General features: G+C 40.0%; 3 protein-coding genes across 3 annotated transcripts; 1 reads left to right on the forward strand and 2 right to left on the reverse strand.

Moving 5' to 3' along the window:
* Positions 1-459: 459 nt before the first annotated feature.
* On the reverse strand, positions 460-11,945 carry LOC148063406 (leucine-rich repeat-containing protein 52-like). Its single transcript, XM_087810922.1, has 2 exons — positions 11,042-11,945; positions 460-1,833 (listed from the first exon to the last, which is right to left on the reverse strand). The coding sequence occupies exons 1-2, from the start codon at positions 11,709-11,711 to the stop codon at positions 1,514-1,516; spliced, it is 990 nt and encodes a 329-aa protein (XP_087667048.1). The 5' UTR covers positions 11,712-11,945; the 3' UTR covers positions 460-1,513.
* A 4,585-nt stretch (positions 11,946-16,530) lies between these two features.
* Positions 16,531-18,026, forward strand: mgst3a (microsomal glutathione S-transferase 3a). The gene is made up of 6 exons (XM_087810730.1): positions 16,531-16,615; positions 17,122-17,248; positions 17,320-17,393; positions 17,494-17,551; positions 17,615-17,687; positions 17,749-18,026. Exons 2-6 carry the CDS (start codon positions 17,132-17,134, stop codon positions 17,892-17,894), a joined length of 468 nt encoding a protein of 155 aa, XP_087666856.1. The 5' UTR covers positions 16,531-16,615; positions 17,122-17,131; the 3' UTR covers positions 17,895-18,026.
* A 1,338-nt stretch (positions 18,027-19,364) lies between these two features.
* Positions 19,365-27,506, reverse strand: LOC148063408 (uncharacterized). The gene is made up of 5 exons (XM_087811392.1): positions 27,196-27,506; positions 21,855-22,100; positions 21,600-21,779; positions 21,368-21,528; positions 19,365-19,912 (listed from the first exon to the last, which is right to left on the reverse strand). Exons 1-5 carry the CDS (start codon positions 27,260-27,262, stop codon positions 19,868-19,870), a joined length of 699 nt encoding a protein of 232 aa, XP_087667518.1. The 5' UTR covers positions 27,263-27,506; the 3' UTR covers positions 19,365-19,867.
* Between the last annotated feature and the right edge of the window lie 195 nt (positions 27,507-27,701).

The following is a 27,701-nucleotide window of genomic DNA, read 5'->3' on the forward strand; positions in this document are numbered from 1 at the left end:
ATATTTTACACCATACTATTAATAAGAAGCTGAAAATATTGGCTTAAAACGTTCTCTTTTTTTTCTCAGAGTTTCTTTAGAATAAAATAGAAGAACTCATTTAAATAAATACACTTTACTTTTAATATAGATATTTTATTATTTATATTTGTAAAATTAAAATGGATATAAAAGGAAATACAAAAAAAGTATTCTAGTTTTAATATTCCCTTTTTTATTATTTTTTTTGTTTGTTTGTTTGTTTGTTTTTTTTATTCATACCTTCTTCGAATTGACTTGAACGTCATTTTGGTTTTGACATTTCATTTTAAGTGGCCAAAACTATCTCACGATAAAGTAAAAAAAGAAAAAAGACCGAACAAAGAACGCTTTAGGAAAATATTTACTGAGTTCAACAATTTCAATGAGCGTCAAAACCTTCTTTCATAAATTAATATACAATCCGACATTTGACACCCGTTCACTTTCCTTGTAACACTTTAATAAGTAGTTTCCCCTCTTTCCATTGGTAGTGCTTTAGCTGTTTTATTGCGGAATTATTATCACAAATATATACTCTTAAGACACTTATTTCAGTGAAGAATATGTTGGTTTTTTTAATCATGGAAAAAATGCTTTGAAGTGCAGCGTGTCAGACTGATTCCAGTTCATGCAGGAACAAACAAGGTGCTGCTTTCTTAAGCTAAAAATAATAACGTAGAGATTCAAGCTGTCTTGTCTACATGCCGTCCCGCTGAGCTGCTTTCCACTGTGCAATGGCTGCAGGTATTTTTAAAATAAATGAATGTGTGTCTTGGACTGATAAATGAGAGCAACAAAAGTACCGTGGATAAACTATTCACAAACAAAAAGCTTCATAAATTCACCCAAAATGTAAATAAATCTAAGTCTAAATGTTCGGATTGAGTTTAGAATTGACTTAACTTGTAGTGAATGTTGAAAATATTCAATGTATTCTCTCTTTATCTAAATAAACCCAATATTTTAATCAATAGTCGATGAGAAAAGCTGTCATTTGACAGTCATAGCGTTGGATTAACTTCAATGTTGATCAATAAGCTAAGCTCGCTGTTAGCATAAATACAATTTTACAATGTTTTTAAAAAACACAATATCACTGAACATTTTTGAAATGAGAATAATCTGTGTCCAAATGTATTATTAAAAGAGGAACAATTATTTCAATATGACTTCTTCAACCAACAGTTTTGAGAAATGGTTAGCATTGAAGCGCTAGCTTAGCATTAGCAGTAGCGTTATGTTTGGTCGTTTTCTTCACCTCAAGTTTTTTGTCTAGTTAAGTTTTTAGTTGGCCAAAAAAATACATTTTTAAATAATCTAGTTTACTCAGCCTACTTTTCTAAACAAATACAATGATAAAGAATCATAAATAAAAATCATGTTTTTTCACAGTGTCACTGTCCCAGAAACAGGAAATGTCCACTTTGCATGCAAGAGTCCTGAAAGTGGACAGGAGGCACTCGAGGGAATCCACAGGATCGGGGAACAAAGTCTACACCACGTCTGTCATTTTCAACTTCCCGTTGTCGTGTTCGCTCCGGCCCGGCGACTCGCACGCCTCCGACGCGTCGTCGTCCGGCTCCTGGTGCTCGTCCTTCTTCTTGACGTAGCGCTCGTAGAGCACCATCACCACGCCCATCATCCAGGCCGACACGGTGCCGGCGGCGAAGATGATGAAGCCGATGATGACGAAGAAGAGGTAGTCCCAGGAGCCCAGGCTGTGGTGGCACAACGTCCGCAGCTCGATCCCCACCTCGCCCAGACGCCGGCCCTGCATGTCGTCCGGGGAGCCGCACACCGTCTGGCCCTCGTCTGTGGAGCACAAGGACCAGAGTCAAGAAGCTGCTCTCAGATCAGAGTTGTTCAAAGAGGAAACTCCATCTTACTTGGAGAGTGAAGCTCAGAACTTCTACTGTAGACATTAGCTCTTAAGTGACTCCAGTTTCCCTTTTCATTTTTTACACACTAATCGTCTACCTTTATAGGTATAAACTAAAGGTCTAAGATGTACATTGAAATTATATTAAAACCTTAAATAGACCAAATAACATTTTGACATCATTGGTTTTCTTCAAGCAGTCGTTATTTTCCAACTATTATTTTAACGTTGCCTGTTCTCTACATGACTTTGTTTTAAATTATTTATTTTAATCTTTTTTTTCTTTAATTGTATATATTGTTTTTACATGTATTTATGGATGTTTTATTTAGTGATGGTCACATGAAGCTTCATGAAGCAGTGTCATTATTTTCAGATTCCACTAGATGGCGGTGTCTGCACTATTTTCCTCCGTTTTGCACATCTGTTCTGATAAAACATAACATCATTTTTAAACTGATGGCGCCACCTACTGACCTCTAAACAACATGACACTGTTTCATGAAGCTTCACAGGCCCATCACTAGAATTATTGCTGCTGGACAAAATAATTTCTCCTCCCGATGGATCAATAAAGTATTTATCTATTTACCCATCTATCTTTGGTAACCTAAATGATCACCACTTCTTCCACAGTGGTTCGGAGACGGCGATTGCATTTATTTCAATTATACCCATGAGAGCTTTTTTGAGGCTTGCGAAGACAGAACAATTTGAGTCTAAAGAAAACTTTCTCTGCACAGGAGACACTTCAGTTTCCACAACACGTCTACATTGTTGCAATTGGACTGTCCTAACAGAAGGGGGCGCCAGAAACAAACCTGTCTAAAGTGCAGCCCGGGGGCCATTTACAACCCCTAGTATATTTAATGGGGCCCACTGTCTCCTTTATTCCTAAATACAGAATAAGGTTTATACACTTTCTATTTTAAACTTCAGAATAAGATAAACCCTTGGAAGTAACCGTTCACACTTGGCTAGTTTCCACTTCATCACATGAGCCCCCCCAAAAAAAGGTTTGGACTCGGCTGTATTAAAGTCAAATCCATTGTCAGATCAAGGAAAAACTTTTTTTTCTTGTACTATACAGCATAGGATCCTGTAAGTGTAGAGATTGAAGGTAGAGATGGTTTATCAAGGACCAGCATGTCTTGTGACATGTGGTCCATAATAAAGTTCTAAATCCAAAATATGAATGGCTAAAAAGTCCCATAAAAGGGCTCAATGGATTCGGTCCAATTTGTATTTTTGATCAAACATGGACGCTTGTTGATTAATGACACATTAAATTGAATGTAAACATATGGCCTACTCTGGGCTGGTTGGTCTGAACCAACTCAATATACAGTACAAGTCAAAACTTTACCAAGAACAGCTTTTAAAAAAAGAACTTGATCCAATTAAAGACGAGTGTCAAACATCCAACAAGATTCAAACTGATTTTGGGATTAAAGTGCTCAACGAGCGCCATGTTTCAATCTGCTGCTCTGGAACAGTATATATATGAACACGTGCTGCGGAGAGACGGGACTCAATATTGGCCGTCAGGATTTGCGGGGTCTTAGTTGTGGTCGTCGCCGGCTGCTGATGAGAAAACCCATTATCTTCGGTTCCAGGCAGACACAAAGGCACGAGTGAGGCTCTAATCCAGGACGAGGAGGGGGAAAAAAAAAAGAAGGAGAGAGAGTTTGAATAATTCATCCGGTTTATTTTCTCTTCTCGGTTATTTAACACTGAGCAAGTGTGGAGCTTCTGAGGCAACATCAAGCTCAAGATAAACTTCACTAGAGGATGTTTGATTCGTCTTATTTTGTTGTTTAAACATTAATGAGAACTTGATTATTTGGGGTTTTAGTGTTGGTTTCGATTTGTATCCTGGGGTGGATTTATTTAGTCTATCTTTTTAATGACAATATTATATACTGTATATTATTAATATACTTCAAGTTGTATGTTCAAGATCTCTGAGTGAAGGAGAGAAAGAGAAAAAAGTTAAAATATAATGGCATGAGCTGCTAAAAAACTACAGTTAAGTAGCATCATCTCACCATAAAACGCTGAATCAGCAATAACACTGGACTGGTCGTAACAAGATGTTTGTGTATTTGCATCAATTTATATTTGATTGTATGCCGACGATGGTGTTCTCTATGTTTGTGTCTCGTAGTTTTAGGGACATGGTGCCAATGTGTGAGTTTGTGTTTCAGCATTATTTATATGCGATAAAGACTATGAAGTTTTGTTTCTAGAGTTTGTGTTTTACTCATTTTCACTCGACAAGAGTCGCATGTTTATGTAGTGACATATTTCGGTGCTCCATGTTTTTACGGCAAGTAGATTCGGACAAAAATATAGCAGGGGAAACGATCTGGGAAACACGACTTTATTTATATAGCCGATGACATAGAGTCTTTTCGAGTCTATAAGCATCAATTTTATGAAAGATAAGAGGAAAATGATTTGTATATAAAATGTACACAGACTCCATTATTTGTTCCTATTTATCTTTCATAAAGTCGATGTTTTGAGACTCAATGAGACAATACATTCTTAGCTATAAATTTAAATTACGTTTTTATGTTTTTTACATTTACTCTAAAACATCAGAACGTTTTCTACGACTTGTACGATCAGTTGAAACATGACACAATGATTCAGCCCGTGATAAACTGGGAGCCTCCAAAATCAACCACCGACAAAACAGACAAAACAGATAAACTCCCTTTACGTTTTCCTCTAAACTTAAACGGACATGCTGGCCAACCAGAACTTTCCCTGGAACGTCTTAATAGTGATCTTGATTTTAACCAGTAGAATGTTTAGACACAATGAATTATTTTCCTCTTATCTTTCATAAAATCGATGCTTTGAAACTCGGAGAGACGCTATGTCAACGATTACATGAATAAAGTTGTGTATTTTGAATGCAACACACATGAGCACATTGATCGCTGATTTCCCAGATCCACGCTACTTTTTTGTTGTATCTAGTTGCCATAAAAACATGGAGGATCGAAATATGTCACTGTGCATGTGTTCCCAGATCGTGGACTGACAGGACCCACTGATCTAGTCAATAACTGGAATTATTTTTATCTTAAAAATATGTATAAATCTAAATAAGCATTTGTTTAAACAGTGATACCTTGGATAAATATAATCGCTGAAAAGGTTTTGAGGCTTTCATCAAGAGGTTTATGAAATGTTTTTTTTATTGGAATTTCACACGATCAAGTTAGTCCGTAGAAAGCAGTAAAAGACGACTTGTCTAAATGGCATACTTTGTTTTGAATGAAATAAACAGTAATTTAAAAATTCATAATTTGTGTTGTGGTTAGCACACAGTATGCTAGCTACTGAGCTTAATACATGTGATAGCTGCTCTTCAGACGACACAGCTTCTCCAAATTTTGCTAGACACTGTCGAAAAATAGGAAACCCAATGCTAGGAATCCTCATGGCATTGCCTTCTGGCTCAGCTCGTTACGTGGATAACTTGAGGTTCTATCAACACATGCTAGTAACGTGAGGTCACGGAGGAGTCATAAGGAATTTGTGGATTCGATTTGGAAAACGCGTGCAAGTGTGATGAGACTTGGCAACGCAACCGAAATGTAAACTCTCCAGATATGAAATTGGGCATTAATCTGAGACTTCCTCCTCCGAGACGCTCGGCTCTGACTAAATAAAAAAAACAAAAAAAAAACGTGCGGCTCTTCTAAGCCTGTAGATGGAGAATGTGAAGCTGATCCTCTCTGTGGCTGAGGCGCCGCTCGCATAATGCGTCGTCAGGCCACTTAAACGCACACAGACATCCGCACAATCCCATCGCGGCGACGCTCAGACAAGCGCAGCTCGATGCGATAAGACTTCCCATCTTTCATCGGCATCCTTGCAGCGAATGCACGGGCGCACGTGTCGCTGACAGTTTTTTTCGCAAGGAAAGCCCTTCGAGCTCGGGCCTCCTCCCCCACAACGCCTGGCATCAAACGAAAAAGGGCTTTCCTCTCTCCTTCCCCCAACCTCGCCGTTCTATTTCCAGATGAACCCCTTATATAACAAGTGGAAGAGCTGATCCGACCGGGGAGGCCAGACAGAGGATGAGAATCTGTTGGTTCCTTCTTCCAGCTCTGAGCGACGGAAACGTCCGGCATCTCTCCTGCCGCTCGAACTGTGTGAGGTCTGGAGGGCATGGGTGAGAAAAACTGGAGCATGCGACCCCAAACCAGACTTCTGAAGTCCATGAAAATATCAATACAACCATATATCGCTGTATTTAGATTTTTTAATCATAGTCCTTTTACGGTCCTTTTATAGACCTGGGCAAAGTGCGGCCCTTTGACTGTATTTATGCGGCCCTCGTAATGTCAAGTATGATCATGTATAAATGGTTCTAATGCATTAACAAATGTATTTTGTATGTAATATTCATTTACATTTACACATAACACTTCCCTCCTTTTTTTGTGTTATTTTTTGTGTATATATTAATCCCTCAAAACATTTTTTTAAGTTAATTTTAGAAATGTTTTGAAAAAAAAATCCTATTGATGCATTTCCTTTTTTTTTAGGGATTCTTTCATCTTTCCTTTTGCTTGACGGCCCCTAACAAGATTCACAGAATTTAATGTGGCCCTTGAACAATTTTAATTGCCCACCCCTGGGTTATATATATATATAATTGAGAATTTATCGCCCCAAAAAAAAGGGTACGTCCATGTGGCCAAAGAGCCGACCAAAGAACTAATGGTCTCTTGATCCGAAATATCCGAAGAGTCAGCGAAGAATCAGAATCTGTAAAGATGCCGACAAAATGTATTTTCGCCCAAAAGACTGGGGGACTAAAAGCAGGTAGCCCTGTCGGGAATTCATGTCATTTCGAGGAAAGAATATCCCTCCGAAAAAACTGCCCACTGTAAATGTCTTTAAAATATGTTTGAGGATTTGGACGAGCAGACGATGCTCCGGCCGTTGGTCAATAAACGAATGATCGTGTGAATTCAAGAACTGTGACTTCTTCAATAAAGAGCCGAGTCATCCCGCTGTGGTCCTGAGGTCCTCTCGTCTTTTTGTTGTCCTTTTCTTCTACAACAATATTTAAAAAAATTGTTAATAAAATAATTCAACTTTTTTAACACAATTATTCTTCATCACATTATGTCCTCCACAGCTAAAGTTACGATGAAATCCTGCAGGATTCCAGCGATGACTGTGGACGAGAGGATACAGTTGACTGCAGCAGCATTTAAAAGCTGATGTTTAGACATATTTTGGTTTCAAAAACAAGTAAAAACAGTGACGACTTAGTGAAGAGTCATGTGGTCTGTAAAAGTTGTAACACCAGAGTCAAGTACTCGACAATACTACATATATATATACTTGTTCCTACAGAATCTAAGTATATCGCTATATGGATATCATATCGTTGCCCCTGTATTGTTCTTGCCAATACGGACCTCTATCTAAAAGTGCTTAAAACCTTAGAGCTCTTCAGTTTCAGCGACATTTTAATGACAAGGACAATAGTACAAATATATCCTTCTGCCTTTCGAAATATACCATATTGTTTCCTATCGTGATACGTATCGAGGTTCAGATTCTTTCTATTACACCCCGTTTTAATTACATAAGAAAAATCCCAGTCCTTTTTAATTCGAAGGTGTACTGGGGACAGGTAGACGCAGACGGGTCATCTTTGATGACGAAACTCATCTTTGTGTCGATTTAAGTCGCGACTATATTTACTCTCGTCGCCAGCAGCTGTCACAGGAACAGGCCCGGCTCCAAATTAACTTAGACAAAAGGCAGCGAGCGGCATGGAAATAGGACAGATTCCACGTGGACTGGCTCTAAGCTGCGCAGATCTATGCGGTGTGGAAGTGTGTGGGAGCGCGAGTGAGGGAAGCCTGTCGTTCGCTCTGGTGGGCGAGCCGGAGCTGTTGCAGCTCTGACCGGCTGCTTGCTCATTTAGACGCTCTATAAATAGAAGCTGACCTTCTGTGAAGTGACATATCCACCAAATCCTAATTAGTATCAGAAACGGATTTTCGTGTTTTCGCCGAGAAAGATTTTTGCTTCCGTCTGGTTCAAGAAAACTGACCTCAAAGCTGAGGACGAGGCATGTGGTCCAATCTATTTAAGGTTTCAGTGAGAAAAATAAACATATTTTCTCCTCAGTCCTGGCTAGCCAGGGTCACACACTTTGCAATTTGCAAAACAAAATAATGATAGCATGATAATATTGTCATTTTTTCCTTTTTCTAACTTTATTAAATGTGTTTATTTGCACAAACTGCTACCAAATGTCTCATAACAAGAAAAATAAAAAAATAAATGTTTGTTTATTTGATGTAATTGAGTTGTGAGCCGAGGGGAATTTCATATTTATGTTGATTGAAAACGAAAAATGTTTTTTTCTAAATAAAACCTTAAACTTAAAAAAAGCCTTAAACTTAATGAATACACTTAGGATGTAATATTAATGTATCTTGTAACTGGGGGGACATGCAGATAGAATCTTTGCCAATTTTAAAGAGGAAATTACTTTTTTTTAGTTATTTAATACAAAAAATATATGTATTGTCCCTTAAAATAAATTGTGTAATTGTTGAAATCAGTTACACATGTTTGTTTATAATTAAAATCAATGTAATTACCCACTGTTACCTGAATTATCATGATACTTGCACTGTGTAATCATTTATTTTAATTAAAGAAAATTAATTGACTTAGTTAAAAAAAAAAATTACTGGCATTTTCCCCAGTGATAAATGTTATAGTGAGGATGGACGATTGGTCTGTGAATTTTCCCACAATACTGTAAAGTGGAATTATATTAAAGCTTAGTATTAAGTAAAAATAAATGTAATATAATTTTTCAAAACCAAAATGCAATCATGTGATTATGAAACAAGTATTTTAGTGTAACTTTGTAAATAATCATTTTAATTATGGATAACCTGAAATCTTTAACATTTTACATCAATAATTTTTTTAAATCACGTAAATAAAACACATAATTGGTATGAATCATTATATCGTGGTATTTCCAGCCCCCGCAATGTTGCCCTACATGATGTCAACGCTCGTAAATAGCCGGAGGTTTCCAGTAGCAAGAAGCATCTGCAGCATAAACAAAAAAGTAGAAACGGGAGAAGAAGAGCGTATGAAAGGGGGATCATTCTTTCCATGGTTTCTCAGCTGCCTGTAGTGGAAACCATCATCCATGTTAAATTATGGATAAACACATGTTCGATAAACTGTGATAGAAATTATTTAAACATCTACAAATATAGGACAGAACAAAAGCGCAGTATTATTTTTTTTCACATGCTGCACCTCTTGCCTGTTCATGGCTCAAAAGCAACTACAATTTCTTGCCATTTGGCCATTGTTTTTCATTGGATTTTTAAATCCATCTTCTGCATCTTGCTGTGTTTTAATATTAAGATGCTTCTGACATGATTTAGTTTTATATTTAGACTCTTTTTAAACAAATTCTGAAACAGGCGTTTGGCGTCACGTCTGTCCAGGCTTAGTAAACTCACTTTAATTGAGTTTATATACAGAGTAGACCAAAAGGTCCACTAGCAGGTGTCAACTTAACAAACATGTCCAGAAAACTATTATACTCAGAACACTATAGGTCATGTTTATATACATTTATATTCTGTATACATTTTTTATAGATTCTCATACATTATAAGACATAAAGATTTCACACTTTTTAAGGGTGAGTTCACGCAGTTAAGGAAGAAGATAATGTAATGTCCGATGCACATTTGTAAAGTATTACGGTAGTTCAACCCACATGCAAACTGTCGGTTGCTTGAAAAGAGTTTTGGGAGAATTGTATTCCCTCACATGCAAATTTCTATTTTTCATACCGTAAATATTTGACAAAAAGTTGGTTGTAAGTTTAGTAAAGTCTAACTTGCTTTTCAGATTTATAAAGACAGACATTTAACTTTATATATATTTATCGACACGCATTCTTAGAACCTCCTCCTCAACTTTTAGACTTCTGACCCATTTGTCTTGAATCTTGGAACGATCACTTGTGGGCCACATAAAGAGACCTGGTGGGCCGGATTTGGTCATCGAGCCGAGAGAGAAAACATGGATTAGCTCCGTGACACAGTCGCGACGGTTCACTCACCTTCACAGGAAATAAGCTCATGTTCTCGACTTGAGCACAAAGAAACTGGAGAACTGACATTTGAAACGATGGATGACTTAACAAGCTCTTAATTAGTGAATCATTTGTTACGTAACACCAGAGCCTTGTGTGTGAGCACTTATCTGGCAAATACATCTGCCAAGGAGGTTATGTTTGTTAGCCATGAACTGAAAAATATATTGAAATAGAATTTGAGATTTTAAAAATAATTAGTTTTCATAAAAACCCATAAACTTGCCCACTGCGTCACTGTGATTTCTGTTTTGTATTTTCCCACTTTAACATTCATTTTAAAGCTTTATTTTTTACCATAGAATACTTATCTTAACTTTAAAAATTCTGTCTTACTTTCGTTAAAACTGTTGTTTTTTATCTATCTGTCTGTCAATAAATGTATTATTACAACTTAAAAAACTGATGCTTCTCACAGCTACCACTCAACACTAACAAAAATAAAACGGTAACAACATAATGAATCAGGCTATAATTGAATCAAATGTTCATTTTTTGCAATTTAATTTAGTTTTAGGTTTGCTACATAAGATTTTAAAGTGATTTTAACGCTCACTGTGTTGTAGTGGTTGAAATCCTTCCCAATTCAAAGTGGTCAAACCTTTATTTTTAATTATTGTGAGCGAAATACAACAATTCAATTGTAAAAGTTTGTAATTGAATAATTAATCTTTGCTGTGTTATCAGTTTTTATCTTGATCTTTAAAGTATATACTTTATTGAATATTGTTTTGATTGTTTAAGCGCTTTGTGACCCTGGTCTAGAAAAGCGCTATATAAATATAAATTACTTACTTACTTACTGTGTAAAATTCGCTCCTTGGCGGAGGTGTGCGCTGTCTGGGTGCTTTTTCTAGTTAGTTAACATATTGAACCTGTTCGAGCTGAGATAGTATTGAAAATAAAAAGTTGTATTTCTTGAAATAAAAGTGCATGAACGAGTGCTGGACCTTGGAACTTGTAGCCCTCCAGGTGGACCCACAGACACAGGTCCTCGTTGTCGCACTCGCAGCTCCACGGGTTCCCGCTGAGCCCCAGCGAGCGCAGGGAAGGCAGTCCGATCAGGGTGCTGACGTTCAGGGCCGTCAAGTTGTTCCGACTCACGTCCAGGACCTGCAGGGCGGCGTTCTCCACGAAGGCGTCCGGGTGAACCTGGACCAGCCCGGGGTTGTCCGTCATCCTCAGCATCACCAGGCTCACCAGCGGCCCGAAGGTCCGGTCCTCGATCCGGATCAGGGTGTTGAAAGAAAGGTCCAAGTAGGCCAGCTTCCGCAGGTTCCCGAAAGTGGACTCCGAGATCTCGGTCAGGGAGTTGTTGCTGCAGTCCAGGTAGACCAGGTCCGACAGGTAGTTGAGCGCCAGCGGCGGGAGCTCCAGGATCCGGTTGTTGGACAGGATCAGCTGCCGGGTCGCCAGCGGGAGGTCCACCGGGAACGTGGTCAGGTGCTGCCCCGCGCACTGGACCACCAGCTGGTCATCGCACACGCACCTGTCCGGGCAGCCCGTGGACAGCAGCGACAGCGGGGACGCGAGCGCGCGGGAGGAGCAGGAGGAGGCGAGGAGGATCAGCGCGAGGAGGAGCCGCCACGTTCGCGCGCTCGGCTGCGGGGCAAGACGCATGACACCGCCGGGGGCTTCATCCAGCCCGGGTCAGACCCAGTCACATCCTTCATGGGTACTACCCTCGTGCGCGCGTCCACAGAAGCAGGAGATCCGCGAGAGGGTCTGGAGGAGGAGGAGGAGGAGGAGGTGGAGGAGGAGGAGAGCGCGTGTGCGTAACGTCTACTCCATCCTCGAGAGCTGGACCCGGATCTTCAGACCGTCGGTCATCTCAACACCCTGCTCTGGTCTGGACCCTCCAACATGCGCCCCCTGTCAGCGACCACAGTTGTTCCGTCCTTTAGCTCCGAAACTAAACACCAGGGAGGGGAGGAGGGTGAGGAGGGTGAGGAGGGTGAGGAGGGTGAGGAGGGGGTGAGGAGTGATATCATCCTTCAGAGAGGGCTGAGGGTGGACACTCTGGACAGGAGAGCGAAGGTGCCAGAAGTCATCGATTCAAAGTTAATCGATGCCTTTTTGTTGAATTTCCTTTTTAAAATGTGCCCTTTTTTATTACAGGGATGGTTCAGAAAAAAATCACTTATATACTCGCCCTCATGTAGACTAAGGGTTGGGATTATTTTCAGAGTAATCTTTCTTTTTGTAGTTATAGGAAAAAAATGTTTGTTCATTTTAATGTAGTGACTGGAGCTCAGTTGTCGTCGTCTTTATCTCTATCAAGTCCAAACACATCCAAATACCTCCTTACTGCTCGTCTGTAACGTCTCTCTTGTATTGAAGCCTAAACATTGCTCTGAAAACACCGTGTATTTTAAGATTTTTAAGTGCAAGATATACATTGATGGTCTGGGATGTTTCGCTAAAAAAACTATCTTAAAATGTTGCCTTGTTTATTTATTTTTAATATCAAATCCTAATGTCGAGGCTTCAATACAAGATACAAGACGTTACAGACGAGCAGTATGGAGGTATTTGAACTGAGCTCCAGACTCTACATTAAAATGAACAAACTTTTTTGTCTGTAACTTTTAAAGGAACATATTACTGCAGAAATAATCCAAACCATTAGTCTATGAGGATGACAAGAAAATGATTAAAGTTTGAATTTCACTTGTCGCCTTTTTTATTTTATCATTAACCAACCAACAGCCTTAGCCTTACTCTGGCTATTACAAGGACATTGCAAATGTTACCAGCCCATAATAATTTATTTGAATCCATGTTCATTAAACAAGAATCTAAACGTAATGCTACACTGGTTATCTTAGCTCAGCAATAACTGTGCTAGCAGCAGCTAGTTTTGGTCGGATGAAGCTTCATGAAGCAGTGTCAATATTTTCAGAGTCCACTAGATGGCAGATGGCCGTTTCAATGAAATGTCCCGTCATTTTTAAACTCATGGCGCCACCTACTGACCTCTAAACAACATGACACTGTTTCATGAAGCTTCATCAACACGTTACTAGCAGCAGCCACCTTTAGGTGACATTTTTTGAAAAACTGAATCTATATCTGCAAATAAATAATAATAAATAAATAAATGCGATTAATATAAATCAAATTGAGGATGTTTTTATGAAAGGGGAACTTGAAATGAAATAAATTCCTATTCTGCTAAATAAAAGTCTTTTTGATTGTTTATTTTATGTCTTGTTGACTGTTTTATTTAATGTCCTTTCTATTTATAGAAGTTTACTTATTTTCTTTACTGCCTGTTTTACACTTTGGGTCTGAGAGTACTGCAATTTCATCTGTGCTGTATATCGTGCATATAGTATATTTGACAAATAAAAAACTTGAACTTGAAAATCATGCATCATATGGAGTTAATCTTAAATATTGTTACCAAAGTCTCAATAAGAAGGATACTATTAAAAGAGAATTGGTATAAATTTAAAATTGTAAAGTTGTGAATGGTACAGCATTGTAAAGTTTCTAAATATTAAAAAAAAAAAGAAGAAAACGTGTCAAGGGGGCAGCAGCTGAAGTTCGTCTGTTTCAGTAAAATCCATTGGAAAATATACAGAATTATCTAGTTTAATATTTTTTTTAAAATATTAATTTTAAAGGTATTTTCCCACCGAAATTTTGATTTTAAATACTTTCCTATGATCAACTTCTAGCAATATTGTTTCATCATAATATTCATTATCTCTTCTCTTCCATTAAATTAACCCATTTTTTTCTTTACGACTCTTGACAAATGTGTCATTATTAACCTTTTACCAGCCACAAATAACACTTTCTGCAGATGTAACTTAAATGTTAATCAATACAGACCACACTGGATTTTATGTTTTGTCATTTCATACAAAGCAGCTGAAGTTATTTTCTAAACTATGATCAAGCTGGTAATTATTTTAAAGCTTTCAAACCCATTTTTCGTAAACCCTCTGATCGCCTTTTAAAAATGACTCTGAAGACCCCAAGACTGCTCACCTCTTGACCTCTATGATGAAGTCAAAATATTCATGCATAATATTCTTGTTTGGTTGGGGATTAATTTCATGTGGATTCCCTCCACGATGAGGTTACCTCGACTGAGATCACATCTTCACTGGGATGAGACTCCAAATATTTGTCTTCATCGGGAGACAACAGGCCACACGTAGACCGACACTGGCGGAGGGTGATGTGATGAGATGGGACAGGGTGGTCTCCGGCAGCAGTTGTTTTCCTCCCTTGTTTCCACTCGTCAGTCTCCGTGAGAGATCTATTCTTGGTCGTCTGTGTAGGTGTTGAAGTGCTGAATCAGAGTCAGCATGATGGAGGTGGAGGAGGAGGACAGATGTGCTGCTGTCTGACAGACCTCGAGAGCAAAGTCGACAACTCACCCATTAATCACTCTCTCTCTCCTCTCACTCCCAAAATAAAAAGAGAAACCCTCGGTGGTGGACGATCTGTTCCTGGACCGATGAGCCAGGGTGTGTGGAACAGCTATCGTGATCATGTCGACATCTAGCGGCCACGTCCTTAACTGCATATATTGAAAGTGGAGAATTCTATCGTCAATTCATCGTTTATGAACATATTTTTTATCAACAACAATACAGTCGAAATAAACTTTTTTTAAACCGTACAATCATGGTGTTTAGACAAAAACTTTTTCATTTTTTCACATTTTCCCCTAATGGATAAAAAAAAATATAAGTTGTTTTCCAATTGAGTTTGTGCCAGAGAAAAAGTATATACTGTACACTTAACTGTAAATGAAAGTTAAAATGTAATCAACCAATTCATCCTATTTTCCTTCAATGTTGTTTTATTTAATGTTCATACTCTTTATTATTGTTGAAATGATTAAATTCTGTCCCATAGCGCATCAATGAACTGGTATATTTGACCATTTGGCAGAACTAATAAATCACTTTTTGCGGGTCTATTTTGCCCCCCGAGCCTCAAGTTGAAAATGTCTGGGCCATGATATAATTAAAAATCATAAATATATCACTTTTATAGCAAATTCAATTCAATTTTATTTAAAGTGTCTTATCATAACAAAGTTATCTCAAGACATTTTACAGTTGAAGTAAGACTCTAGTGGAAATATTCACAAAGTTTCACTACAAAATAAAGAAGATTGCTCTCCCGTGTACTTGCTTCATAAGGAACTGCAACAGTTTAAACTCTAATCCTGACTGATGTTGAGAAAATGGTTGAGAAAAATGACAACAGATACATAGATTTACTTCATTAAAGCCAGATTAGTAGCAGTAGATATAACAAACAAAGAAAACATAAAGCATAACATGGGGAAAATAAATACACATGAATAGAAAAGGATACTGAAAAATAATTGGGGAAAAAATGTGTTGTGTTGCATTAATAGCAAACTAACATATAATTGAGACAAAACTTTACCGCCGTTTCTAATCTTGAACTTTAGAGTTATAACAAGTCTAAAAAAGTTTATCCTACTCCTTGAGTATCTGGAACTCCTGTTGTGTTATCAGTTTTATCTTGCCCTTTAAAGTATATAATTTATTGAATATTGTTTTGATTTTTAAAGCGCTTTGTGACCCTGGTCTGGAAAAGCTCTATACAAATAAAAATTACTTACTTACTTACTTACTACTCTATATATGGTGATGCTAAGAATAGTAGATTACAGCTTTTATTGTTGAATTTTCTCCGTTTAAAAGAATAAAGAGTTCCACACTTTGAAAACGCACATTTCTACCATTCTTACAAACACACACCTCTGTTAGGTTAGGTTAGGTAGAACTGTTGCTTTATAATCTTCTATTGTTCATTATCATAGCCCTGACGACGATTAACCTGCCCTCTTTAGATTAAACACCTGCAGCAACAGGTATTTTAAAAGTGCAAAGTCACTTCCTGTCTTTTATATTCTGATGCCCCACCCTTGTCATTGATTAATCACCCTTTGACCTGTAATATAATAACCTCACATGACTTTTGGATTTCATAATCAGATAAGATTGAACAGTAAATACCATTTTATTATTTTTATCCAGACAATAAAAGGCACGAATAGTACTTACTAGTTTGCATACAAATATTTGTGTATTTCATTTTTGCATACTGTGCTTTCAATTCAAAGCTTTGACCTCAAATGATGGTGAAAAATGACCATTCAGGTGATTCAGTGTCGAAATCCAGATTAAATCATTTTTATCGCTTGTTAACGCACATTATTATTAAAACAAAAATATTTAAAACACAATTGACACAGCAGAAACAAAATGTAATAGTAACATGTTTCGACTGGAAACTTTTGCTTAATGTGCTGTAATTATAAAACATGACTATATTCCGACTTTTTAAGCATCTAGGAAACAAAAAAAAGTGACGCTCCTGAGCAGGCGCCGCAGTGACGAAATGACCGAGAGAGGCTTCCGTAGCAGCTCCTGCGCACTCTGGGCGTCTCCAGCGTCAGTGTTTATACGCGCGAGCAGGAAGTCATTCTTCACTGGACTTTAACTGCGCAACACATCTGGAAGGTAAACGCTCGCTTGATAGCAAAAATACTAGTTTATAAACGAATCTTTTTAGGCTGAACATTTGTTTTTATTTTGTACGATTCGTAACTCAGCTGTTATATAATGTAAGTTACATACTTACTTAAAACGTGTATACGTAAAGTCTGCAGAGAATTAACTTCCGATTTTTTTCCCCTCCTTCATTTTGCATCATTTTTAATTAGATATAAAATAATTTTAAGTCCGATTTGTATTGCATATAAAAATTGTTGCAAAGGTCAAGTCAAGTACACTTGAACTTGGTAAAGTCAACGAGTGAACAGGTGTATACACGAAGTTTAAACTAATAACACGAATTATTTAATAAGATAAATACAACACAAGATATAAACTCATTTTGCATGACATTTTATGCAGTATTTAACTCGTATCCGAGCCTTATCAGTTTCAAACTTGATCACAGTCGTGTTATCAAGATGACATCAAACCAGTTTTTCCTCAACTTTTGCCGCTTCATCTCTGACCAGATCTGCCACCATGGGTGTCCTCTCAAAAGAGTTCGGGTATGTGGTCCTAACCGGTGCCGCCAGTATCATAATGGTCGGACATCTTGGGATGAGAGTTGGCCTAGCCCGGAAGAAGTACAACGTTGAGGTAGGAAGTGACATTAAAACTTTTTTTTTCTTTTTTAATCGTTTAAACAAATGTTTATTTTTCTTCTTCAGTACCCCACCATGTACAGTGATGACCCTGAAACCGGACACATTTTCAACTGTATCCAGCGTGCACACCAGAACACGTGAGTGTAGTCGGAGGTGTTGCAGGGACACGATGAGTCACCTTGTCCACACAAAGCAAAGACGGTGAAAGGAAGGAATGTTTTCTGTTTTTTTTTAAAGGCTGGAGATCTACCCCGCCTTCCTCTTCTGCCTGGTTTTCAGCGGCTTGCACTGCCCGGTGAGTTCAGGACGATACATCGGACTTTGAATCGGGAATGATGTGTTTAATTCTGTGTTGTAGCGACTGGCAAGTGGACTCGGAGCCGTGTGGATCGTCGGCAGGGAGGTCTACGCTCACGGATACTCCACTGGAGGTGAGACAACTGAGAGATTTAGTATTTCTCCATTAACTAATCACAACTTTTCCCTGATCAGATCCCAAAAAAAGAATGCGAGGAGCTTTTGGAAATATCGCTTTGATGGGAATGATGGTGACCACCATTAGATACGGATTCAGCTTGCTGGGCTGCACGCGACCTTGGGTGGGACGCTTTGGACCCCCCAGAGTTATTACCCAGTAGTGATGATCAGCCTCTTTGTCTCTTTTTTTTATATAACCAATGGTTTTCTAAGAGATTGTTAAGGCAACAAAGCCGCTGTACAACAGTGGACATGCCTTATTTACAGATGGTTAATAAACTATATCAACTGTCGTCCATGTCTGTGCCTCTAGCATGACTCAGCACTTTCCATGGATTACTTCTCAATGTTGAATTAAAACGTTGTTACACTTGAGATCTTAGTTCAATAATCTCTTTTATTTACCTAAAACACTCCCATTGTTCAGCAGCTGTGATTCACTCAATGTAAAGTCGAGTGTACACTGAGGGTGTGTCGGGTTGTAGATTGAGCAACGGGTCAAAATCCACGATACCTGTCTAGACAAGTTAATCTCAGCCATCATCATGGCTCGCGAGTTTGTATCAAACACTGTATACCAGAAAATACTTTCTTATCTGTTTACATTTAAAATTTGCATTTACTTCTTCCTCAAAGGGGGGGTTTCAGTTTTAGGACCGTGGGCGGAAACGATAGTGCTCTTTGACTTTGACCTACTTTATTAATTCCTTGTTACAACTGCAACACTAACACACACCATATGTCTTTCCATATTGAACGTTGCATTACATAAATATTGCATTTTAAACAATCATTTTGCAACAATTAACTGAAACAAAAGTACACAACAAGAAATCATAAACTACAATAGGTGCTTTAATTTGTATAACTGTGTATTGTTTTGTTGTTTAAGCACCCTGTCAGCCTGGTCTGTGAAAGTTTATTTGCAAAAAAAAAAGAAAAAAGTACTTACTTTAATAGTTACTAAATAATAATAAAAATAAAAATGTTCTCAATATTTCCAAATAAACTTTACTTTTAAAAGTGCATTGAATAAAAGTATAATTGTTATAGTAAAAGTATTAACTATATAAAAGTCTGATAAATTAAATATAATTTCGGTTGTACACGATGTCCGTGTCACAGTTAAAAAAAAACATTTGCACCGCGGTAAAGATAACGGGGAATGACGTCGTAAAATGACAAAAACGTATACAATTAATCGATTGAAATAAGGAAATTAAAAACTGATCAAATAAAATAATTGTATTAACAATAGTCGAAACAAGGAACAAGTTCTCCGAACATTTTAGAAGATCAAGCGAAACGAAACTGTTCCAAAAGTCAAAGTTTGGCGCGACTGAACGGTATTACGTACGTGAACCACGTGACGCCTCTGCGACCGGAACCTGCCGCCCTCCGGAAATACTTCAGTCTGGTCGGGAAAAGTTCTTTGTTGAAATTGAAACTATTAAAGCAACATAAATCCTGGTCTGGGAGACCCACAGAAATCTCTACACACCTTTCGGGGTTCACCTGCAGACGGAGCCTCATTTCCTCCGCGTCACTTCCTCTTTATCAGTCATCCCGAAAAATATTGATAAAATTCAGGTCAACAGTAAAAATGAAGTAGGCGACATTAAAAACTCTCTTTATTCATTAGGTATAATAAAACATATTTAGAAAGAGTTTTATTAAAACTACTTTAAATAACTATTAACATAGATACAACAATGGTACTTCATCAAGGGCACTTCAATGACACTTGGAAATACAGAAAAAAAAAGCAGGTTCAATATTTACAGACGTGATGCAACATGTCCATGAACACTGCAGCAACTACGATCTTTGTTACTTTTACCACAAGTCACTCTCACAAACTTTTTATGTTCAATTATGCACATATTCAGTGCTGCAATACCACAGGTGGCCACTAGAGCTCAGTGTGCCTCTTCAAATTGCAGAACAAACACAAACAGTCCTCAATTGAATTTTAGAAGGAATGTTGAAATAAATAATATCCTGTAAAAATAAATTAATAATAATAAAACTAATAATACAATTTAAAACCACAACATCCTGAAGCTGTCGGAGTTTCCACAAAACAAATACTTTTCCAGACAATTCAATATCTTGAGACCATTGTGTTGCTTCATCAGTAGCTGTATCTGGAGAGCGGCGTGTCCTCCAACAAATCATCCTGGAGACGAAATAAAGAACATGGATTCTTGAAGAGTTTCATGTAAGACAAGCAGGATATTAAAATAATCACAGCGTTTTATCTATTTAATGCATATGTGTGCAATTAAATTGCTGCCATTATAAGTCATAACGTCCCCCGCAGCTAAACAAATGACATCCCATGAGATCCCGGTGATGACTGAGGACAAGAGGATACAGTGGACTCCAGCTGTTTTTAATGCTGATGTTTGGACATATTTTGGTTAAAAACAAATTAATGCAGTTACGACTTCGTCAAGAGTCAAGTGGTCTGTAAATTCTGCAACACCAGAGTCAAGTACTCGACAATAATACAAATATATTCTTGTTCCTACATTATCTCTATATATCGCATCGTTGACCCCCGATCCCCTACTTATAATGTGGTCAGAAATAAATCTTTTAAGAGCCTGTATATCAATAAACCATTTAGTCACAATAACTATCTAGGGGAAAACAACATCCAGAAAAGTAGCATTACATCAAATAGGCAAGACTTAAAATGTTTAAAAATATGGATGTGTAAAAGATCAAGAAAGACAAGTGAAATGTGATCAAAAATTCTCAGCTTGTCCCAACAAATAGTCAATTTCTGGACATTGTTAAAATAACCCTTAAAAGTAGTTTCTTGGTCATCAGTTCAACCTCCTGTTCTCAAAATTACATGACTTTTGTTTTAATAGCACCATTTTTTATTTATTACATTATTATATATATTATTGTTAGTATTAGTAGTACAGATTTGTGAAATGGGTTTTTTTTTGTTTTTTATGTGCATCTTTAAGAAATTCAAATGTTGAAATCTGAAATTATTTGACTGATTCTGTCAATTGTCAACAGAGTGATAATAAATGTTAGCTTTTAGCTAACAGGCACGATGAACTCACCATTGCTCAACTAATCATAAGAGAATAAACTGTTTGAATACCACTAATAATTGTTTTAGGACTTATCAATCAGACACAAATAAGTAAATGCAATAACAAGTGCTTAAAAAAACAAATTCACATGATTTGTCCATTCCATGTCTGTTCTTTGATTTATAATACAATTAATTATTAATAAATAAAACAAATGTAAAAAAAAATTGTTGAATTATTTCCTTTATTACTATTACATGACTCTGTATTAGTATATGGTGGTGAAGAAAGAGCTGAGCCAAAAAGAAAAGCTGCTCATTACATTTTGGGCAGTGACGGTAAAAGTATTCTCTTTGCCAGCAGTTCAAACGCCAGTTTAAACTTAATCACATGGTTATTTTAGTTTTAATGGAATTATAACTATTTATTATGGAATTATTATTTTTATCATTTGTGCTTCTGTAAAAAGGTTTTTGATACTTGTATGCATCTTTAAAATGTTAAACATTTTAAATATTTTTACTGATTCTCTCTTTGATAATAACTGCCTTAAGCAACAAACCTGATGAACTCACCATTGGTAAATCGTGCAACCTGTGGAACTCTGGGTGGTTCGTTCTCTGGCGAAGTTTGAGGAACAGAACCACGAAGACTACAGCAGTGGTGATGATGAAGATGGAGAGCAAGGCGGCGAGTAGTGGGTCCAGAGCTGAACGTGGGCGACGCTCCTCTAAATCTGCAAAGATATACTTTTTTTTTTTAAAAATATATCATTTGCTAATGATCAAAAAAACAGCGGTAAAGCACCTTCATCTCCTACTTTCAGTTGAGACGGGCGCTCTATATGAGTCGGCCCTGCAGGACCAGGACGTGGTCCTGTGGTTGTTGTTGGTGGTGTAGACATGTGGGTGGAGGTGAGGACGGATGTAGACGTGAAGGTGGAGGTCAGATGCTCACTGGAGGTCTGCAGTAGTGAACCAGTCGAAGCTAAAACAAAAAAAAAAACAAGTGAACAAATCACTCACAGTCTAGATCACAAGCATCATCTATTAAAATTGCAACCTGAGGTCGGCTCAGCCCTCGTCACTCCAGGTGGATCCTCTGACACTAACAAGTCACTTCTGGATTTTTCCTCAGTGAAGAATGTCGTCCGGGATGTTTCCTCCGTGGTGTCTGCAGTTGAAGTTGTGGTATTACATATCTGCTGATGGACCGTGTGTGCCGGGTCTGATGTCAGGTCAGCTGACTCTCGTGGACCGTCGTCTGTTTCTAAAGCCATCGTGGTGGAGACGGAAGTCGTGCTGTCGCCTGTGTTGGAAAACACTGTCATCATTTAAAACTATGTTTCTAGATACAAAGAAAAATCATCTGAAAATCAGTTTCTGATGGTTATCAGTCATTCTGAAAAAACAATGTTGGTGATTCTTGTCCTCTTGTCCTTACATTTATGTGTGTACTAAAATGTTATTTATTTATTATTAAAAACATATTTACAAGAAAGGGGACATAATAAATAACAGTTGCATACACAATGCATTTTTTATTTAAAAATAATTGACATTGCCATTAAATCGAACTCTCATCACCTTTAATTTAAAAATGTTTGCAAAAAATATAGCTATTTTATGACTATTTCCTAGAATCATTTTAAAAACATTTTTCTTTATTTTTCTTTTTTCACAATTCAATGACTCCTTTTAAAATCACGTTTACACGATTAAGGTCTATTGTGGCGGGCACTAGGACCTGCGCGGTTTCATCTCACCCATCAGGGTGTTGTGTCTGGGCAAGACACCTGCAGTTGGTTTTGCTGAGTGAAGAATAAAGTTGTGTTCGACTCCTTCTCTGCTTCTTCACTCTTACCACATTGGTGACCCCGTTTTTGAGCATGTTTGGTGACGAAGACCACGGAGTTTCCTCCTCCGACGTGTCTCGCTCACCTGCGCAGCCTGCCCCCGCCTCCGCTGTTAAACTCCCGGACTTCTGGCAAAGTGATCCCGCGTCCTGGTTCCAGCATGTCGAGGCGCTGTTTCACCTTCGCGGAGTTACCGACGATGACTCCAAGTATTACCTGGTCGTGTCTGCACTCGATCAACAGACGACTCGTCGCTCCATGGCGCTGCTTAGAGATCCGCCACAACGTCACAAGTATGTCGCGCTCAAAGATCTTCTGCTCCGGAGATTTTCTCTCTCGGCGGCCGAGAGGGCAGAACGACTGCTGTCCTTGTCGGGTCTGAGCGACGGGTCGGCGGTGGATTTGATGGACAGAATGCTTTCTCTACTGGGACCAGATGAAGGTGGATTTCTTTTTCTTCATTTGTTCCTGCGTCAACTTCCTCCTCCTGTGCGCGCTGCACTGGCAAACTCTGCGTGCTTGACCGCGGGAGACTGTCGTGGTCTGGCCGAAGAAGCGGATCGTGTCCTGCTGGCGACAACACAGTTCCACGTGCAGAGTGTCTCCACTGTTCCGGAGGTCGGCGACGCTGGAGTGGTGGCGGGAGTGAGAAAGAGGCGCGAGAGCAGCTGGTGTCATTTCCATCAGCGTTTTGGCCGCAGAGCACGACGATGTGTTCCACCTTGCTCTTTTGAGGCTTCGGGAAACGCCAGCGCCAGCACCCAGTAGCAGCTGTGGGTTCTGGTGACCATGAAGAGCTGCTGTTCATCAAAGATTCAGTCTCCGGGACTCGTTTTTTGGTGGACTCGGGTTCTCAGAAAAGTTTGCTCCCTGCGACCCACCGGGACTTGAAGACTCAGAGATGTGGGTTGCAGTTGAGCGCAGCAAATGGATCTAGCATCTCAACTTTTGGATCGAGGTTCGTGACTGTGAATTTTCAGGGACACACATTCAAGTGGGACTTTGTAGTAGCTTCAATTACTGTTCCTATTATTGGCGCAGACTTCCTGTGTGCAAATGGGTTACTTGTAGATGTTGCTAACAGGCGTTTGATTCATTCTGTGTCTTTCACCACTTTTCCATGTGTTACTGGGGGATCTGTGCATGTACCACACGCTAACTTTTTAGCTGCGGGCGATGTTTATCAACGGTTACTTGCTGAGTTTCCATCGCTTACTAAACCTGCTTTTTCGGCTGCAGTGGCCCGCCATGGTGTGGAACATTATATTCCAACAGTTGGTCCTCCAGTGTTTGCACGTGCACGTCGTCTTGATTCCATGAAAATGTCCATCGCCAAAGAAGAGTTTGCCACCATGGAACGTTTAGGCATAGTCAGGCGTTCTGACAGCCCGTGGGCCTCGCCTCTTCACATGGTACCTAAGGCTGATGGCTCGTGGCGACCGTGTGGTGACTTTCGGCGTCTAAATAACATCACTTCGCACGACCGTTATCCTGTTCCACACATTCAGGACTTTTCTGTACACCTAGCCGGTGCTAGTGTGTTTTCAAAAGTGGACCTGGTGCGCGGTTATCACCAAGTTCCAGTGCATGCAGACGATGTAGCAAAGACCGCAGTAATAACCCCGTTTGGGTTATTTGAGTTCCTCCGCATGCCTTTTGGTCTTAAAGGCGCAGCGCAGACATTTCAGAGATTGATGGACTCTGTTTTGCGGGACCTCGCTTTTGTGTTTGTCTATCTTGACGACATATTGGTGGCTAGCGCGTCGGCTGAAGAGCACATAGACCACCTGAAGCAGGTTTTTCAGCGGCTCGAGCAACATGGCTTGATTATCAATAATACCAAGTGTCAATTTGGTCTGCACGTTATTGATTTTTTAGGCCACCGCGTTTCGGCAGAAGGTGCGGTTCCCTTGCCATTAAAAGTTCAGGCCGTCGCGGAATTTCCCTTGCCCAGCACGACTAAAGGCCTTCAGGAGTTTCTGGGCATGGTCAATTTTTACAATCGTTTTCTTCCCCATGCCGCCCACATCCTGAAGCCCCTGTACGACGCTTTGCGCAAGCGGGCAGCTAAGGATCCTGTCGACTGGACCCCGGAACGGATCCAGGCCTTCGAGTCGGCCAAATCGGCCTTGGCTCGAGCAACCCTCCTAGCACACCCTAAACCGGCTGCGCGTTTATCGTTGTCAACAGACGCTTCGGACATAGCTGTGGGAGCTGTGGTTGAGCAGCATGTTGGAGGTGTGTGGCAGCCTCTAGCGTTTTTTAGCCGCAAGCTTCGAGACAGTGAATGCAGGTACAGTGTTTTTGACCGAGAGTTACTGGCACTGTACCTGGCTACACGCCATTTTCGGTTCTTGCTCGAAGGTCGGCCTTTCACCGCGTACGTGGATCATAAACCTTTGATGTTTGCTATGTCGAAGGTCTCTGAGCCCTGGTCAGCCCGTCAACAGCGCCATCTTGCCGCCGTTTCAGAATTCACGACCGATATTCGACATGTAGCTGGGAAGTCTAACCACGTGGCGGATTGTTTGTCACGTGCGCTGGTGTGCCCTGTTCAGCTGGGGTTTGATGTCTCAGCCATGGCTGCTGACCAAGCCACCGACCCAGATATTGTTTCTCTCCGATCGGGAGATACAAGCCTTAAGCTGGAGGAAGCTGTGGTTCAAGAAGGTGGTCCCGTGCTCCTCTGCGACGTTTCTACCGGTCGCCCACGGCCCCTTGTTCCGATAGTTTGGCGTCGGCGTGTTTACAATTCGGTACACTCCCTCTCACATCCCGGGGTTAAGGCATCAGTCAAGATGGTCAGTGCTAGATTTGTCTGGCCAGGGCTACGCAGGGATGTTAAGGAGTGGGCAGCCGCTTGTGTTGCGTGTCAGCGGGCGAAAGTCCACACACACACGAAGGCCCCGCTTGAGCCTTTTCCTATTCCTGCCAGGAGGTTTGATCATGTGCATGTGGACTTGGTTGGTCCATTGCCGCCATCGCAAGGTTTCACTCACCTGTTCACCATGGTGGATAGAACAACTCGGTGGCCTGAAGTTGTCCCTCTTTCCTCCACGACCTCTGCAGACGTTGCGCGAGCGTTCCTCTCAACCTGGGTTGCTCGTTTTGGGGTGCCCTCTGATATAACATCCGACAGGGGCCCCCAGTTCGTTTCAGAGTTGTGGTCGACACTAGCGAGATCCTTAGGCGTGCGGACACACCGCACTACAGCGTACCACCCGCAGTCGAACGGCATGTGCGAAAGGTTCCACCGGTCGTTAAAAGCAGCCTTACGCGCTACGCTTACGGATTCGAACTGGGTGGATCGATTACCCTGGGTTTTGCTTGGGTTACGTTCCGCTCCGAAAGAGGATCTTGAGGCATCCGCCGCGGAGTTGGTCATTGGACAGCCCCTGCGCATCCCTGGGGAATTTTTGCCTGTTAACTCTGCTCCACAGTTCCGTGTGACCGATAGTTCGGACGGAGCTAGGGTCCCGGGACCTGTTCATCACTGTTTCCCTAAAATATTTGTGCCTGTTCAGCTACAGAATGCTCTTTTTGTTTTTGTGCGTCATGATGCGCACCGCACACCACTTCAACCGCCATACGATGGACCTTTTAGGGTTCTTGAGCCAGGCCCAAAGTATTTTGTGTTGGACATGGGGGGCCGAAGAGAGCATGTGACTGTTGACCGGCTCAAGCCTGCTCACATGGTGGCTGATGAGATTTTGTCCCCGGCACAGGTTCCCCGTCGGGGCCGACCGCCTTCCAAGAGAGTGACTGAAGCTGCTCAGAGTGTGGACACTGGTGCTGAAGCTCACTCTTCAGCAGACGGACGACGCAGCCGTTTTGGGAGGCTTATAAAGGCACCATATAGACCCTGAGTTTTCCCTTCTGGGTGTTCTGGGGGGGGTAGTGTGGCGGGCACTAGGACCTGCGCGGTTTCATCTCACCCATCAGGGTGTTGTGTCTGGGCAAGACACCTGCAGTTGGTTTTGCTGAGTGAAGAATAAAGTTGTGTTCGACTCCTTCTCTGCTTCTTCACTCTTACCACACTATGACTTATAATATAATGGCGATAAATAAACTATTTATTAACATAATCTTAGCTTGTTTGTGACAATTCCCTTGAACTATTTTTACTTGAAAGATTTCTCCCTGTTTCTTAGCTTTTTGCGTTTATTTCTTCTTATGCGTTTGCGATTAAAAATGACACTATGACATTGTCGTTTAATACAATTCGTATATATTTTTTATTATTAAAAAAAAAACACACACACGCAACAGAGTTGATAAAAAATAAACTCCTCTACTCATTTTTAATTATATTTGTGATAAAAATAATAATAATTCGAAAAGCTATGTTGTAGGTAACCTAACTGTTTGTAGTCACATGACAAGAATCCGACCAATCAGAGATCAGCAAATCGATGCGTCACCGTTGTCTTTTAACTGATGCTGCGTTACAATAATGAAGTTAATATTTATCTTTTTTTTTCAGAACCACAATATTATCAATAAACATTTTTAAATCCCTCTCACACACTCGCTCTCAACGGAACTTACCTACAGCCTGAGACGCGCCGGTGAGCAGCAGCAACAGCACCAACACCGCAGTCATGTCCAGCCTCATCTCATTGGATTCTTCTTAAAAGGAAATAGTATCAGACGAGAGTCGATGGCTGGTCCTCTCCTGTGCTGCGCGTGTGTTTCCGTTACGTGTGTCGACGGGACACATCATCATCATCATCATCATCATCATCGCTATAAATACCCAGAGGGAGTCGGGCAGAAGTGGGCGGGGTGTACTCCGGGTACAACCCCTCGAATTTTCCATTAAACTCCATTAAAAATCCGGATCTCCAAGACGTATCCTCTCGTTCCCTCGCACTCTCCTCCTGCGATCTGCCTGCATTTGCATCACTTGGATGTTGTGAGTCCTCTCCGTGCACATGGTTCTGTCCAATCAGGGGTCAGTGCGTCAGTTGTTACGTGGGGGGCGTCACACACACACACATACACACACTCACACACACACCAACACTGTCATGCTGTGGGAATGTCAGTCATGA

Source organism: Callionymus lyra, chromosome 16 (genome assembly GCF_982586985.1).
Source record: "Callionymus lyra chromosome 16, fCalLyr1.hap1.1, whole genome shotgun sequence".
Taxonomy (NCBI): Eukaryota; Metazoa; Chordata; class Actinopteri; order Syngnathiformes; family Callionymidae; genus Callionymus; species Callionymus lyra.